Source organism: Aptenodytes forsteri, unplaced genomic scaffold (assembly GCF_000699145.1).
Source record: "Aptenodytes forsteri isolate BGI_AS27 unplaced genomic scaffold, ASM69914v1 Scaffold32, whole genome shotgun sequence".
NCBI lineage: Eukaryota > Metazoa > Chordata > Aves > Sphenisciformes > Spheniscidae > Aptenodytes > Aptenodytes forsteri.
This window is the reverse complement of record NW_008795138.1, coordinates 1,920,645-1,939,062: the sequence shown is the minus strand read 5'-3', so window position 1 is coordinate 1,939,062 and position 18,418 is coordinate 1,920,645. Positions and strand designations below refer to the sequence as shown.

At 38.4% G+C, this 18,418-nt stretch overlaps 1 protein-coding gene across 1 annotated transcript in view; it reads left to right on the top strand.

Annotated features, from left to right (window-relative positions):
- Positions 1 to 18,418, top strand: part of GPC5 (glypican 5) — an 807,080-nt gene that overhangs the window by 128,610 nt on the left and 660,052 nt on the right. Inside the window, exons 3-4 of the mRNA XM_019471856.1 lie at positions 12,512 to 12,645; positions 16,796 to 16,921. Coding sequence (XP_019327401.1) covers positions 12,512 to 12,645; positions 16,796 to 16,921 — 260 coding nt within the window. The remainder of the gene's footprint in view (positions 1 to 12,511; positions 12,646 to 16,795; positions 16,922 to 18,418) is intronic.

Sequence of the window (18,418 nt, the reverse complement as noted above, 5' to 3'; positions counted from 1 at the left end):
TTTATCTTGTTTTCTCCTTCCAGCTGCAGCACATTCCTTTTCCTCCTTTCAGCTGCAGCATATCTTCTGTTTACGTGCCTTCTCATGCCAGGTGGTACAATGTTTACTCATTAAAGTCAAACTCAGGAGATTCCCATCCCCACAATGGTGGTGTTCTTCTAGTGCAGGATGTGGGCCCTGGCTTCATCTCATGGCTGATGAACATTGCCACGCAAGGTATTCACCACCACGGTATGCTGTTAAAGCTAAGTCTGCACAAGACAGTACGCATTGTCTATTTCACAGATCTTCGGTCAAAGCAAAAGTGAATGAATTGCTCCTTATACAATCTCAAAGCCTGGATGAAATTCCCCAGGACAGGATGATAGAAATTGAGGCCAACAGAGAGAGAGCCCAGAGGTTCTCAAAGGAGTTGGTCGCAAAGCTGTATATCAACAATAGGTACTTTTGTTCTCAAGAGAAGTGGAGGCATTGATGATAAACTGTGGAGGGAAGATGAGCCTTGGTTTAGAGACTGCACAGATACAACCTAAATTTGATGTTGTGGGAAAATTAATTATATTGTTCCTATCACCAAAGTATCTAACTGGACTCAGCCTTGTACTCCTTTAACTTTCAGCATGTGTGTATTCCCATTACCAGTTTATAAAAGACAAACCCCAAGTGAGCAACATGCCAGATAGTTCTTTCATACTTTTTTAAAAAAGTAAAAAATTAAATATATAATTTTCAGCAAAGCAGACTTTGGAATAAAATTGTGGAGTTCTGCCTGAAGCTTTTGGCATATGTCTCTGCCATCATTACTTTGCTGAATTTAAATTACTTGGTAAATTGATGAATTTAAATTACAAGATCGATACAAACTGATTTGTGGAAACTGCTGAACAGTAACTGGATTTAAACTCCTCATCTTATACATGTCTGTATTCTAATATCATTGTGTTCTAAAGGAAGGTTTGATATCTAACCTAACACACAGTTGAACACCATCACCTTCCATTTCTCTCCATTCACAGATATGCATCCAGCTGTAGCTGTGAAAAACTGTGGTGCTTGTATAATAAAGTATGGCATATTTTATACATCAGTTATTTTTTTTAATGTAGCATGGAGTTAAGTGTACTGCAGTCATGACCTCCATCTAATTAAGATTCCTCTAGTGTTATATTTCACTTCCCCATTGTTTCAAAGTGGAAAAGCTCCTTGGTGCTGTCAAAATGTTTTCTTCTGAGGCTAAACTGGGCTTCGTTCATCAGAAAAGAGAATGGAGAACTTTGAAAACAAAGCAAAAATCAGCAAAGCAAGTGTTTATGGCTTGTCTGTAACTAATGAAAAGTTGTTTTCATTAAATAGTAGGCTTTCTTCCTACCTAAACATACCTAGTGGTTTGACAGCTCTTCCCATCTTTTCTGGTTCGATCCATCCTTGCTATATATTTCAGTAGCTTGCACTTACTGAGTCCTGAAGTATTACCCTTATTTCTGTAGTCTTGTCCTCTATACCACACACTATATACTACCCTATAAATGCCCATGCTGTTTTACAGATTTTGTAACTAAAGTCAGTGTTTTCCAAATAACAACAAAGTATCTGCTACAATATTTAACATAAAAATAGTGGTAATCACATCCCGGAGCATCTCTTGATTGTTGGAATCCCTGTTGTAAGCTCTGTGCTGCAGAATTCTGCTCAAAATCGGTGTCCTTTTCCAGTTTAATTGGCCTATTTGCGTTTAATGTGTAGAAAAAGGGCTTCAAATTATGCATAGAATATTAGCAGAGGCAATAATACATCCATAGTTATGCACACATTTTGGAAAAATATATGTTAGTGTATGATCTGATCCTTTCATTTATCAGGGCATTACTTCTCAAGTACAAATTGGAAAGAAAAAATAAAATTGATACACGCTGCTGGACATACACTTGCTAATATTCTGTTAGTGTCTTTATTTTAAGGTTTATGATACACTGGCAGATATGTGGCAAACACTGGAAGCACTCCTTTCTGTCAATAACTTCTTAAATATAATAGCAGAACATGAAGCCATGAAACCATGTCTGTCTAAATAAAGTCAATTGCTGCCATCCTCAGCTTCTCAGCATTTGAGTATATGGTGGCACAGCTTTTGGTACCTGTTTCAAGATACATCATTTCCAATTCCTTTTCTTTCGGCCAATTTTCCTTTCATTTATGGAAATGAGAGAAGACTTATTTCTCACCTTTGGTGAGAAGTGGTTCAAATCCAGTGTCAAGTTCATGTCTCACACTTTTCTGAAAAGTACTTTTCTAATTCATTTGCCAAATTGCCCAGGTTCCTCCCCTGCAAGTCCTACAATGGAGTTACTTCTTGTATGGGGTGCAGGTGCCCCGGTGCTGGCAGCGGGGGGCTGCAGGGCGGCCTCTGTGAGGAGAGGCCGGGGCTGCCCCGTGCCAGACACAGCCGGTTCCATCCGGCTCCAGCTGACCCAGCGCAGGGCACAGAGGAGCCCCTCAGCCAAGCTGGTGGTACCTCAGGGAGAACATATTTAAGAAAGCGCAAAAATGATGCATGGCAGTGAGGAGTGAGAAAAAAAAGTGAGAGAAACAGCCCCACAGACACTAAGGCTAGAGAAGGAGGAGGGGGAGGAGGTGCTGCAGGCGCCGGAGCAGATATCCCCCCTGCAGCCCATGGAGAAGACCACGGTGAAGCAGGTTGTGCCCCTGCAGCCCACGCAGTAGACCATGGTGGAGCAGATCTCCTCACTGCAGCCCATGGACAACCCCATGCGGGAGCAGGGGAAAAGTGTGGGGAGGAAAGAGTGGCAGACAGAAGTGTTATGGACTGACCACAACCCCCATTCCCCGTCCCCCCTGCAGCACTTGGGGGGGCTGAGGGGAGGCAGAGGAGTTGGGAACGAAGAAGTGAAGTTGAGCCTGGGGTGAAGGGGGGGCTAGGGGGAAGGTGTTTTTAGTTTTATCTTTGTTTCTCACCATCCTACTCTATTTTTAATTGGCAATAAATGAAATTAATCTTCCCCAAGTTGAGGCTGTTTTGCCCATGACAATAATTGGTGAGTGCTCTCCTTGGCTTTATCTTGACCCACGAGCTTTTTCATATTATTTTCTCCCCCTGTCCTGCTGAGGAGGGGGAATGAGAGAGTGGCTGGGTGGGGGTCTGGCAGCCAGCCACGGTCAACCCACCACACTTATAAACACACATACACAGCTTTGGCAAGCAATGCTGAGTAGGGCAGGTTTGCATAAGGTATCTTCAATATAGACTGCCAAGTAAATAATGTAGGAACATATCATGGCATGCATTATGCAGTCCTATTTAATGTGTTTAGAGCAAATCCACTTCACAATTTGAAATGACTTGAATCTTTTGTTAAATCTTTCAGTTTGCTGCACTTCCTTCTTAAGATTGAGATCTGTTTTGTCAGGAAAGCATAGGATCTTTAATATACCTCCCTTTTTTCTCTTTTTTAACAGAAGGTTAGGCAAAATTTGGGCAAAATGCACAGATCCAAAATGGCCTTCCTCTTTCCATTGGCTGCATAGGGACTCAGAGGTCTGAAAAATGTGGAGTAAGCGGTCTCAGCTGCCATCACGTTCTGGTTTTAGGTAACATGCTATATGTCTAATTCTGCTTTGGCACCATGGCAGGCTTGTCTGAACGAGTCCACGGGGGAGCTGAACTGAAGGTAAGGAAGGTGCTCCAAGAGGCTGAAAATGCTGCAGTCTGGTTCTTCATATTTGCAGAAAGAGAAGAAAGGAGGCTTTTCACTCCTTCCCCAAAGCAAAGTAAGAGGCACGAACAAGCGTAAAAGAAGAAGTCAACTGAGGATCCTTTCTGTAGGCTGTATACGTGTTTTCTTTTTTCTCTGTTTTTCCTTTTTCATTGTGAAACAGAGTAACTGTTCTCAAAGAGAGTTACTGAGCTGAGCAGACTTCTGGTGTCTCAGTTGGCCGTTAAATCACTACCAACCCTTTGTACTGGAAGAGAAAAACTTTGTGAAGGCAAATCCAGAGATTTTGAAGCAAATGAGTTTTTCAGACTATTTTGCTCCCTGAAATAATATGAACATGTATGAATAAGTGACTGTCTTGTACATCACAAAAGATCTTCAAGGAAAACTGGTTTGTCCAGGTTCAAGTAAGAGTGTGAGGAGACACTGAAACACTTAATATATACAGATACAGGAAGCAAAACCACTAATCTCCTAAGATGTAGTTTGGAATGGGGGAGAAACACCTCGGTTCTCTGAAATGCTGACTAACTACATAGTGGGTTTTTTCCCTCATCTTTTTTTTCAGATGGTTTCTGATTCTTTATTATCATGAAAAGGTGACCCTCCAATTATCTAAAGAGTTGTTGACAGTGTCTTATGCTAAATGAAATAATGCATTGTGACTGTTACTGTAAGTGTGCATGATTTTATTGATTTACATACTTTTGTTGCAGATCTTACTTACAAAACTGCTCTCCTCTTCACAATTTTGGAACATAAATTGCAGCTTCCCACAAAGTGTAAACACATCATGCAGATATACTGACGCAGCCAACTTGTTTTGCTTCCACAAATTCTTTATGTATTGTAAGTTGTAATATGTTTTTTGTTTTAAGTGAGTAACATGCCTGATAAAGGTTATAGACCCCCATTTCTGCTTTCATTGACAGTCACCTTCCTACTGAATTTCTTTTGGTTTACCCAGGTGACCCTGGATAGACTTAGATTTAATGAACAATTCTGCCTGCATCAGACAAGAAGGCATAATGTTAGCCCTCTACGTCAGAGCTGTACTTGCAGGGCACACAGAAGTAAGGAGCAATAAAGTAAATTTTAACCACTAGAGAGCATAGATAAATCAGTCTAACTACACACAGGCACACAGGCAGCTGATCTTTGGAAAGGGCTACTGCCGGTTTTACATAATTGCTTTTCAGAAGAGAACCACAGAGTGTTTTCACTGAACGTAAATGAAACACCTTGGCATCCACTGAAGCAGACTTGGATCGGGAGAGCTGGCAGCCTCTTACAAGAAGCAGTTTTGTTGAACTGCCTTTGAATAGTTTGAACTGGCAGTGCTGTATTCTGGCTGCAGGGTAACTTGGCTGAGAACATTAGGATTTCCCCTGACATTAAGCCATTAAAAAAAAAATCATTTCCTTCCCTCCCACCCCCATTCAGAAGGAGAAACTATTTTTACTGCCAGACTTGCCGAGTGTTCGTCCCTCATGAAAGGAGCAGCAGAATTAAAACCATTTAAGGTTTTAGTAATTAAAGACCAGAAGACACAAATTAAAAGTATATTAAGTTACTCAAATTTAATGGTCTATTAGATTTTATTTTACAATCAGAACATGCAAAATTATGAAGGAAATCAGAGATAATTAAAAACTGACAAGATGGGAGAACAGTCTCAAGAACTTGGGCTGGAGCACTGGTTTTGGTAGATGGAGTGGTAGGAAGAGGGTACAGGTCTCAGTCACATGAAAGTTGTGGACTGTGGCTTCCAGGATCCAACAGCTTGGACAGCAGTCTTTTGCAAAACTGTATTAAAAAAATCACTGATTAAAAAAAAAATGGTTTGCAAACTCTTAGCATTTTTGTCTCTTCCTTGGTCCTCCGTCTTGACTGTAGATTTCCCCAAAAAGGTGTACAGCAATGGCACTGATGCCGCGCTAATGCCAAACAGTGGAATAATTAGTTCAGTATCTCCAAGTTGTACTTTTATTTATGTATCATAGAAAATGGTTTTCCTTTTTTTTGCAACATGTAATCCTCTGTTTTTTCTGATGAGGCTACCACTGCCTTGCTGGTGGGTCTGCATTTTGTATATCTGCAGTTTGCATTTATCTTTGCTTAATACCGTCTGGTTGGGTGTGGGGCAAACTATGACATTTAACAAGGTTGCTTTGAACTGGTTATTTCTTAAGCTTGAAACCACTTCCAACTCTATTTCACTTCAAAAATTCTAAATACACTTTTTCATGTATTACCTGAGCTTTTAATTACAATTTTGAATAAAATTGCTTTGAAATTACCATTATTTGGCAAGTCCATTTAAGATTTGTCTTGCAGATGATTATAAATTGAGTGTTTAATAATTTGTGGAAGCATTACTCTAAGTATCAGCTTTACTCTCTAATTCTCTGGGCTGTTGTTCACAATGTTTTCCCCTTTCAGCTTGTCTTGGACTTCTCTTGCAAGTTCCGTAAAATGATTAAACCTATGTATGAAACTTATAAAATTATAAGTTGCCGCTGTAACTCCAGAGTTTGCTTAGAGTTCTGGATGCCTAAGACATATTGCCAGGAGTCCTGAGGCTACAGTGGAAGAAGAGAGACAACTAGTCACAGATAAAGAACACAACATTTACAAAGAAAACAAAGGAGATGATACACAATTCCTGCATGATTTTCCTGTGTTGTCAACAGTGGTGGTACTCCACCACTCTTTCCTAAGACAATCATCTCATTAACATCTTTTTCCTGTTCTGAAGTAAAAGTGGCCTGTTGTACCAAATGCTTGCTCTCCTTGTTTTCAGGAACCTGAATTTTGTCTCAGTAGGGAATACTTTAATCTTCCGTGCACATGTGCACGCTCTCACATATCAAAATACATTTTTCTTTGCAACAGAAGTTTGATATTAAATAAGCAACTGTTACAAGCAGCAAACGATAAAAGCCTGCTTAAGTGCTTGGAAATACTGAAATGCTGGTGCTCCCTCTTGTGGTTTAACTAGAAGAAGACAAACCAGTGAAACTAGCGCTACGTGTGTGGATATGTTGGCTCCTGCAGCAGGAGCTCAGCTGGAGATTATTACAAGTTAAAAGGAGAAGCTGATCTTACTTTGAGAAATTTTCATTTTCACCTGCTTAGATGATCAGAAAGTGCCAAACCCCTGTGTTGCCTGGTGACAGAGAAGCCATCCTCTCCTGTGCTGCTCGCAGAGGCTGGCTGGCAGAATGGGGTGCAAAAAAAGAGTATGCGGTATTGGTCTTCATCTTCTCCTCTGTCACACAGCCATCTACCTGAAAGTATTACACATCCACTTGCAAGGGTTAAATCTGAATCAAGGAAACTTCATAAACATTTAATGCATTGTTTTTCTGGACGAATATTTTGGGTAGTTAGATTAGTAATCTGTTGCTGGAAATGCTTGTGACTCATCACGAAACTGTTTCTTGAAGTGTTCACTTGTGTGTTCCTGGAAAATAAAATAAAATTCACTTAACCACAGGTTTTTTTGTAACAAATGTATTTTCAACCAGTCCGTCCCTGCCATCTCGTTCTAGCTTTGTTTTACAGTTATTACTTCAGCTGTCCATTCGCTCATGAGTGTTTGAGGGGATTTAACTGTAAGGGATGGTGGCAAATTTGTGATACGATAGCTAGAACTGAAAGCCACCAGACTAATCACTAACTAAAACATGCATTAAATAAAAGCAGTTTTAAATGCCTGCATGGACTATGGCCACACTGATGGCTTACAGGTCTGAGGGACTGTGTCAGTCTTGTGAATACTTGACACATACCCCAGTTACAGGAAATCCTGGATGTATATGTATCAAAAACTTATAGTGCTTGCTAAACTTACCAAAATAAGCATGAAACAGTTAAACATAAAAGAAAGAGCAAGTTTCAGACTCCTGGTTCTGGTTCCCAGCTAGAGCTGACTCTTAAGCACAAGAGGTTTTGTATCCAGAGAAGTGTTTTCTTCCCTGTTACTCTGTGCGCAGCAGTAAGAACTAGTGAAACAGACTACAGACACGCTGCAAGACTAGAAGATGCTCATCTTTCCAGTGTACGCCACTACAGCCAATGACCCAAAGCGGAGCAGAGGGTCTCAAGATTCCTGGCACAGTGGCAGCGTTTGAAGATTATGGCATAGTTAATCACCGCGACTTGGCATATCTAGTTCGAAGTGCACCACAGGACTGTGCCTTCAGTTTGCTTCAGTCATCTGATGTAAAATCATTTCAGTGGAAATGCTGAGGTCAGAAAGAACCATTTCTGTAGTGGGAAAAAAAACCCAAAGAATGTGACTGATTTCGCCTGTTGAGCATATGAACTCAGAGGACAGTATCCCGCCTCATCGATATGATGCTCACATCATTGTCCGGTCCTGTGTAAATGTAAAGGTTACAATGCTCCGGCTTTCCGAACTGTAAGTAACCATAAGCAGGCGTTCTACGGAATTGCACCAAGCAAAATCAAACTGCCATAAAGTTCATGTGTGGCACTAATTGCAATTTAACTGCATGGTTATTACAAGAGCTTTTAATTAACCCAGTCATCATACTGTGGCGTACAAATTGTGCATAATAACAGCATGCTGAGCATAATGACAATAGGTTTGTCTGAACTGTGAAAATCAGGAGTTTTATAATTTTCTGAGGTTTCTTTTTATGCCCTTAAATATTGTGCAGTATTTAAGAACATTTGACCAAAAGAAAAAAACAAAAAAACAACAGAAAAACCCCTAGTAAGTCGCTGAGGCTTGTGTGTTTTAAAATTTTATAGCAGTCTTTAATTCTTCCTGAAATTCAGTGAGATGTTTAATTCTCTCCTGAATAATATTTTTGGTGTTTGAAGCCAAGAAAAATGGTCAGTTTGTGGAAACATTCAGTGAATGTTTCCTTTCAGTGAAACTGGAATATAGTAAGAATACATTCTGTTCAGATATTGCTGCAAAATGGTAATTTGTTAGATCATTAGTGTAGTGAGAGCATTCCCCTTCTCTCAAAGTTACGATTCCGGTCTGTGTTTCTTAAGACTGGCAGTAGTAGCACTGAACCAATTTTTACTTGGAAGGTTAATTTTGCAGCCCAAAGGCTAAAAATAATGAAACAGTGTGGCTAATGGATATAGTTGTAGTCCTTCAGAAAACACGGGAAATACAACTAAGTGGCATTACGCTTAGACGGTGTACTCGTTCCTGGAGACCTAAAGAATGCATTAAAAAAAAAAGCAGACATTATTATGGAAAGCGTATTTATCTATTTTTTAGACTATCATCAGTCCTGTACTGGGAAATGAGATACTGATGTTTTGGTTTTAAATTATCTGGCTCACAGACAGAACAGGCACCTGACGGCAAGGTGAAAGAGTATATGATATGAAAGAGTATATGACCTTTTCATGTGCACAAGTTTACTGACGAAACTGGGTGACAGTGAAGACTGGGCCAGTGAGGGAGGCAAAAGTACATTTGGCATGCATATACAGTTAATCATTTAAGCATGACATAAAAGTGACGGCCATTGGTGAACAGTTAAAAAAAGACAGATTGGGTTCAGCTAGGTGAGTGATACAAGTGCGACGTGCGAAACACAAAAAGAAGAACCCACACTACGCAAAGCCAGTCAGTCAGTCAGTGGTCCCAGGGGTTTAAATATAAGAGAGATGAGAAAGATAACGGATGATGACATCATCATTGTGCGTGCTTGTACATGCTGAAGTAGCTCACCCTGCAGAAACTACGTCTGAAGAAGTGACTTTGCTAACGGTTGGTGAGCTGTCAGCTGTGAGAGCTGTTGCTGTCATTAACAGAACAGAGTTCTCAGCAGTATGATTACTGTCATGCACTTCTTTGTGGGAACGGCAGAGGTGTACGTGCTGCTGTACAAACGCTTTTTATCATTTAACTAATGCTGTTTTCAGAATTTTCCAAAAATGGCTTTTGGAAAAAAAAATCAGTTCTTAAAAAGACATTTCAGATAATGACTGGATTTTTATGGTATTTAGATATATAAATTTTACCCAAGATTAATTTTTTAAGGAAGATTTCATATTTGAAACTAAGGCTTATTTTTAAATGTATCAGTGAATGCAAATTTCCCAGTATTGCACGATGCATTTCTTGAAACATTCACTCAAAGATAATAAACAGAGAGAAGGGTCATTAGACAGTATTTTGAAACAACAGTTTAATAAATATAAAACAAATATCATCCATATTCCAAGCCACTGTGACTGTAAAAATTATTGATTTTCTTTATTTGTTAATTTTAGTCAGAGTAAAATATAATGAGATTTTATTGTAAATTCAAGAACTATAGATAGCTGTGGATTCTCCTGCCTTCCTAGTGGAGCTGAATGCATATGTTTTTTTCAGTTTACTATAACTGGAGCCAATTTATTTTTTTTTTTCTTTCTTTTTTTCCCCTGACCCAAAGGACTGGTCCTCATCTGCTCAGGGTCTGTATTAGCCAGTGACTCGTCTCCACCATGTTTCTCCTCCCCCCACAGGCTCCCACCCTGCATGCAGTCAGTCTCTGAGAGTGCCTGGACAGCTAAGGTGCCTCTTTCAGATACGTAAGGCACCTAAGACCTACCACAACGTACACACCTAACCCATGCCTGTCATAAGACAGAGCCTTCTTCCCAAACATCTGCATCTGACTGACTCTGTCTGTTAAACCCTTATTTTTATTCTTGTTAAGACAAAAGAGTTGTTGAAGAGTGTATGGCAAGCTGGAACTGAGGCAACCCAAACCACCAGTTGCTTTGTCATAAAAGCTGATCATAAGCATAATGCTCTTCGTGTCACATCAATGAGCATAAGAGAATATGAGCACAGTGAGACAAGTAAAAGGGCAAAATAATTTTTTGCCTCTGATAGATCTGCATTATATTGGTGTAGAGTGACTGACAGGATAAACTGCTACAGAGGGTGGTGAAATGCAGCGTGGAAGGGGCAGACTTGCACAAGGATGGGTGAAGCCTAGAAAGAGCGTAGAGACTTACAGGGGGGGAAATGCGAGTCCAGTTAAGCTGATGAAGAGCATGGAATAATGTGCTCTGGAGAAGAGCTAATGGGGAAAATAGTGGAAAAAGCATGAGGGAGGTTTGAAACTGAATTTGAGGACAAGAACAAAATGATGCTGTCCAAGAAGACACTGCCTCTGATAAGAAATGGTGAGGTGAATACATCAAGTGATGTTTGAAGTGTATCCCATTAAGTCTCTTAAAGGGCATTAGTCCAGGGGCAATTACCTTGCAGGTAAATTCATGTACCTCATTTGAAGGGGATTTGAACTGTAACTTGAATGCCTAAATTAAGACATGTGAATTGCAGCCAAAAAGGACTATTCACTTTCAACTTTACCCTCACTTTCAATTCATAAGGTGAACGCTCATTCATATGTAGTAATAATACTGATTCTTTCTTCTTTTGACTGGCCTAAACAAGTATATTCAATGAGTCTTTCATTATCACCACTTACACCATGCATAACAACACAGAAACTCATCAAAATTAGATACGTTCATTTTATTTTAAATTTTAAGTGTATTTCTTAACTAACACTACAGCAGTTCTTAGCTGGAAAGGTGGTCCCTAAGACTTGCACTTTTCTCTTTAATGTGTGTGATGGTAACTTGAAACATGAGATTTATTTCCCTTCTTTGTTCTTATATTTAAAGAATATGCAACAGGAAACAATAATTCTTGTTGCATAACCTGTGCACCCTTTCCTCTTTCTCATGGTAGCATTTTGCATATGTTTCTGCTTCAAAAATTGCATCCCTGTCGTAAAGCCAACAGCAATCTCCTCTCTCCCTTTTTCTTTTAAAAAAGTTGACTACCTATTGAAACTGAGTTTTCATAAATCACATACAGTGTTAGTTTTCCAGTAGTGCATGCGTGCTAGCTTACACAAGATATGTGCTGTTCAGTCTGCTTAATATCTTGTCTGATGTGATCCCCAGCATGAAGTATCTCTTATTTAATAAATATGGATGGCCCTAATTATTTTTATTCAGTGACTAGGAAGAATAATGAGCTATGAACATGAATTGATAACCTCTATCATAGAAAGTGCTCGGTATCACATTTTACAAAGAAGAAAATGAGAGTTCACGTGAATTTGTATCTATTGACATCTAGATCAGAAAGCCAGACATATAAAATCCCTTGATATTTTCAACATCTGTGGTCCAAATCATTAAAGTTACATCTTGGATCATTAAATTTACATCTTGCAAAGTTGTAATGCAAGTTTCCACCATGCTAACTGTTCACTATATGCTCTGGGTAACTGTGCTGAACATGCCATAATAATTCATCAACCCTGAAAGAAATCATGAAGTTCAATGCATATTAAAAATGTGATTGGGGTATATTACAGAAAAAATGGAAATGTGCTGCTGTTCACCACACATCATGTTCTCTTGAGGTTACTGTTACTGTCTGCATAACAATACCCTTTCCTTACAGGAAGAAAAAAAGCCACAATCAATAAAATATATGTGATGACTTGCTTACACACCTGGTATTCCTTCAAAAGGAGTGATTTTATTTGGGTTTTTTTTCTACTATAAAATGACTAATTTTGTGTTTACTGCATTCATTATGGATATAGTGTTGAGAAGTATGATAATTAATGGTACTTTTCTTAGCTTAATGTCCACAAAACTTTCTTTCTTATTAAAGTGCACTTAAACTGAATTGAGAGATACATAATAATTTTTGTTTACATGTGTTCTTTCCTTCTTCTTGTGGCTTTTTTCCCTTTCAGGTGAAAAAGGTATGTGGTCCTCCTGTAAGGAAGCCTACGCAGTCTCCAGGTTGCTCCTTTGATCAGAACAAAGATAATCAAGGGTTGAAGATGTTCTCAAGAGACAATGAAGAAACCCTCGCCAACAGAAGAAAGTAAGACATTAGTTTTACAGCCAGAAAGAAAGAATAAAGTAAGCAAGACATTAATTTTACAACAGAATAGATTATATTCAATGCAATGGCATGCATTACTAGAGAATAAATAAAGGCTGCAAAGAATGAAGCATTTCAGCAACACAATGTTACATTTTGGAGAGAGTAATTTCATGACTAGATTTTGTTTTCTGAAATAATGGACATATGACCAGAGTCATTTGGTGTGGTTTAAAGTATTTAAAAGAGTGGATAACAATGGTAGAATATGAACGTTAGCTCTATCTTTATGTTTAAATTTTCAAATTACATTTAACTTGCACATCAGCAGGCATTATTAAATCTGTCAAGAAGTGATTGTGACTTTTATCAGAAGTATTTGTATAAATTGATCGACAGAAAAAAATGAATGACTGTTCTTACATGCCTGTCTACTGTGAAAAGTGAGACAACTAAGCATTTAGGGCTAAATTTTGAAGTCCTCTTTCAAGCTAGTCCAGCTGATTTTTTTCTCTGACTCTTTTGTCAGTATGTAGTGAATTGAGGTGACTGCAAAGACTTGGAGGTTTGATTTATACCTGGCTCAGCATCACAGGGTAAAACTTGCCTAACTGCATATGAGCTAGGTGTTTAAGCTGCCATTGTAGCCTATGGAGAGGAGCTCCACAGCATTCAAGCTATGGAGCTACATACTACAAGCATCCAGTGCCGCTTGAAGATACCCTCGGGTACCCCAACTGATCTTCTGCTGCCAAAAAGGGTGCAGGCGTCCTGTAAGTTGTATCATATATTCCAGCCTTCTGCAGATATCCAGGATAGCTGAGGGCATCTCAAAGGCCAATCTATCTTTAGACAAATTAATCAAGTCTTTAATGACCGTAAGAAGCAATAGCACTGTAAGGAGTAAGGATAGTATTACAGTTGAGACTAAAGGCCCTATTATGCAAATCAAGTACAAAGTTAAAATCAGAAATTTCATTTCTATCACAGTGTTTGCTAAAATACAGAGAGGTTTTCTTTGGTCTCTTTTTCCTTTCATTTAACTTTGCAACGCAGAAAGAAACTGAAGTGAGAGAATTGCAGGGAATAATTGCTCACTCCTGATGTCTGGAGAAGAAAAAGTGCCTCTGAGCTTCAAAGGCAGACCATTCTTGTTAGTGCAAGGTCCTTCATGTTCCAAATAGTGGAGAAAAAAACCCAACACACACAGGGTTTAGAGAACATTGTGAGAATGGAAAGAGATGGAAAACAGAAGTTTCCTTTAGCCAGCACACAAGTTCATCAGACAATACCCATTACACAGACACATTTTCTCTGTTGTGTAGCTAAGCAAGTTCTTGATGTTTTCTGATTGCTAGCACTCTGCAAACATGAAACCATATTCTAAAATCTCGCTTAATCCAGGATTGTTTCATGTTTCAAAGTAAGTGGTGTCTGGATTGATCTCAGGGAGGTTGCCCAAAAAACCTTAAGGGGCATCAGAGGCAGTGGGCAGCACAAAGCAATGTTGTTTTCCCATGACTTCCCCTTGCCTGAGATGCTGGAAACGCTTCATGGCATGCAACAGGCACGACACCAAGAAGGGGGAGGGGGGGAGAAAGTTTGAGATCCACTGACACAGATTTCAGTTTAACAACTTCATAGTTGATATCATCTTCATTTGCTGCCTCCTGGCTCACCTCCTTCCTTATTAGTCACAATGGCTTTATATTTCACTTTATATTCCTGTGGCAACTGTAACAATTCCTCTCATGGAAGAGTGACTTCAGCAGATGCTTACAGCCTGCTTTTATGGAAGTGCTGTTCTCCAAGTCAAACTCCACTTTATTTACCTCCCATGTACTTCTGGCAGCAGGTTGCTCTCAGCAACTTTCACAGGCTTTAGCAGAAAAGAACAGGTTTCTCCCAAACTGTGTAGACTTGCTCGATGACAGTTATTTTAGGGACAACAGATGAACAAAAAGACTTCGTTAAATGTGTGACTCCTAAGAGTTCCCTAATTTCTGAATATTCTTCAAATGCATCTCCAGATGAAAGTTTACATTTCAAAGTGCATGTTGGACTGCCTCTGCCTGAACTTTTCCTAAATTATTTTTATCATCAGACCTAAGCTGGTATTTTCTAGTACTATGTGGTAGAAGAAAAGGAAATTTCTCCGTGCTTCTGACCCCAAAAATTGTCAGATGAGTTTAAAAAATTCTAAGCAGAACCTTCTGTAGTAACATACAAACTTGAAAGTATATAATGCTTTTTCCTCCAGAACTTAACATTGCAGACAGCTTCTAGCAAGGAGAATAAAACTGTAAAAAAAATGAACATTTCCAAATAAACAGATAAGTATGTGCAGCTTCCACTGACTGTAATTGCACATTTGTGCTCAGCTGCCTATAATTACATGCTATCTGGTCTAGAAGATGATGATGTGAAAATTGACATTCATACCATCTGCCCTTCTAACTGCTTTAGTCAGACATCAACAGGGGCTGAAATCAGTTGTTACTTCTGTATTAACTTCAGCTTTGCCTCAGGATGTATTTACTAATAAACTGAATAACTGACCTTTCTGTTAGAATGCAGTTTGTCACAAGATATTATGGTAGCTGTATTCATTTAAATTTCTGTATTATACATGGATTGATTGTGCAGAAGAAGAAGTTCCAACTATTTACTATAAGAGGACTCTCTAAACACTAGTTTTCATCCAGAATGTAAACCCAAAGCATAGACAAAATCAAAATCAATCCCACTCAATGGGAAATGGAGGAAAATTGCAAACATACTGTGCACACTGGATGCAATGTTGGGCATGGAGAAATACAAGATATGACTATCCATGGCTGGGAGAGTGTGGATGAATCATATTTACATATTTAAAATATAGTGCGCATAGGCACTTATATGATGCATAGTTAAAATTGACCCCACCCGAGATTTTCAGAACTGCAGTTTTAGACTTAGTAGGTCACTCATATCACATTTAATAGGCATAGTAAATCTAAATCACTGTGGTTTGTGTAAAATATTTGCCCTACAATTACAAGAAAGAACGTGGCTTTTTAAATGACGGACTGTATATAATCACTCAAGTTTTATCTGTTTTAATTTGGAGTAAACAATACTTAAAAATTTAATTCCTTATGCCATTTTAGGCCTACGTTGACTAAATACAGGGAAATGTATAGAATATTTCTGGCATTTTTTCACAACTCCAGACACCATACAAGAAGTTAACGTATAAGTGCAGCTTGCTGGCTCGCAGAGTAATGAGTACAGCACTTGCTGGTGCCTTTCTTTGGGCCTGCGGGTCGTAGACAACTCAGTATAATGTGATGTTCTAAACCAGAATGAATAAATATTTTAGTTTTTCACAGCAGGAATGGGTGTCTCAGGAAGAGATTTTCAGTACATAAGCAAGCAATTTATAAACATAAATATCACAATCCAGTTAAAAACATACTAACTGAAAAGTCATTCATTTGTTTTGATTTAAGTACAATAACTTATCATTAGCTCTGGGCATCTTGACAATTATTTAAAATAGCAATACGTAATTTATAACCTACCAGCACAGCACATGATAAAGCTGATGTCATTTTTCAGACAGTAATTTAAATATCCACTAAATATTTAACACCTACATCTTAAACCCATCTTACCTAAATCTTGAGTTGCTCCATAACTCTAACAAATGCTCTTTGTAGTATTTGTAACACTGTGTAGGGAACTAGTTGATAGCACTTTTGAAAAACAGATGACTTCCTCATATACACCTACTTTTTTATTTGCTACGCTTTTTTTTTGGAACATTTTTTGGTATATTTGTACAAGTGTAACATTGCAAACTATATCACAACTATGCAAGAAAATTTCAGGTTGGAGGAAAATAATTCCTGTTCCAGAGCATGAGTAAAGTAATTTTTTTTTTACTTTGACCAATGAGAGTATCAGCTTTGTAAACTACTGAAGTGTATCTGAGAGAATCAAACTTATCTAGCAGGAAATTGACAAATTGATTTAGAAAAATCATTGGAACCAATAGAGAGTAATAGAGTAAGCGCATTCTTTATCTTCTTGTAGAAACGCACAACAGCAGTACTGCTTAATGTTATTGATTGACACTGTCAATTATTTCCCGTGTTCCCCTGTGCAGAGAATTTATCAGCCACCTCCGGCTCTACAGAGCCTTTTACGGTGGCCTGGCTGATCAGCTGTGCGGTATCGAGTTGGCAGCTGCTGATGGACTCCCGTGTTGGAACGGAGAAGATGTTGTAAGAAGGTACCTTTCTGACTCACTTTTTTCTTTTGTATTTCGTGTTTCTCTAAAGTAGCTTCCAACTTGAGTCAAGTACATTGTTTCCCTAGGTGTGTGTCAAGGTTGGTTTGAAAAACAAATCAGCATGAGTTTCGTTCTCTCAGGCTTCACCTGTAAACAGTAAAAAAAATCTCCCTGCATCTCTATTTTAAGGAAAAAAAGAATTCTACTGTTCTTCAGACATTTCTCCTGCAAATTTACAGAACCTAAATATATACTGGAAAAGAAGCTGGATTGGCATTTACAAAATACAACTGGAGAAAGAGAACATGGATTTTTGTTTGAGCTTGATCTTTATAAAATGCTCCTTTTAATACAGAGTGTGTGATAACAGACTCAAGCTATTTGCTTAAAACTTTCTCTGGCTCTGAAGAATGAAGTAATCTCTTAATATATATGGTTTCTCAGGAGACAGCTAAAGGTTAAGACATGAAGATAAAACATTTTAAAGGTGAAATACATGTATTGTTTTATGTATGGAGCAGCTTGGGAGACATCATTCAGCAGCAATGGCAAAGAAGAGATAATAATAAACCACTATGCTCCTGGATGTGTATCTATCTCTGGAATCAATATATTTCACAGCTTACAAAACACTAGCATTTGTGGATGTCAGAAGGATTTTCAGAGAGCTGATCTCTGTTTTTCCTTTATTGCTCTCATCACCAAAACAAGTATTTCTCTGAGCAGAAAGTCCTTGTGATGACAGAGACCAAAATAGTAAAAGGATCATTGCAATTATTTTTTTTATAAAGAGCATGCTGTTAATACAGCATGTATTAGTAGGTAGTATCAAGGGTCATATCAAGGAAAGTGGCTAAAGGCTGTGAGGTGAGTTAGTAAAGTGGGAGATAGCTGGTACTAAGTAGAAGGACCAGTGACAGCCTGCACCTTCAGGTATCTGTAAAAAGGTTAGGTAGGAGCTGTAATTTATTGATTAATGATACCTAAGGAAACTTAACGGATACCCTTTCAGCAAACAGCTACAGGCCTGCTTTTCTTTATTTTCTTGGGTAGTCCAATGCTTTGGCAGCACCAAAGCCCAATGAGTGGTTGACTCCCTTGATAGTCTCATTGGGAATCTTTGTCCTAAGGTTTCAACAATCTTCTCAAGATGAGATGTCCTCTCTTTAGATATATATATTTGAGATTTAATCTCAACTTTACCTCCTGGCTTTTGTTTTGCTGTCCTTCCCCAAATGAATTATACTACTCCTACCAAATGTTTCAGTAACAATTTGAAGTTAGCATCTTGTAATTACAGATTTCCTAAGAACAAGATTCTTGTATCATTACTTTTGGCTGCTTATAGTCTTACTATTAATATGTTATATCTTTCCAAACGTATATTGTTATATTATATGGTACTATTATATTTTAGTTATTATTACATTATATTATCATACTATTACTATGTTTATACTAGAATAAATAGAATAGAATAGAATAGAATAGAATAGA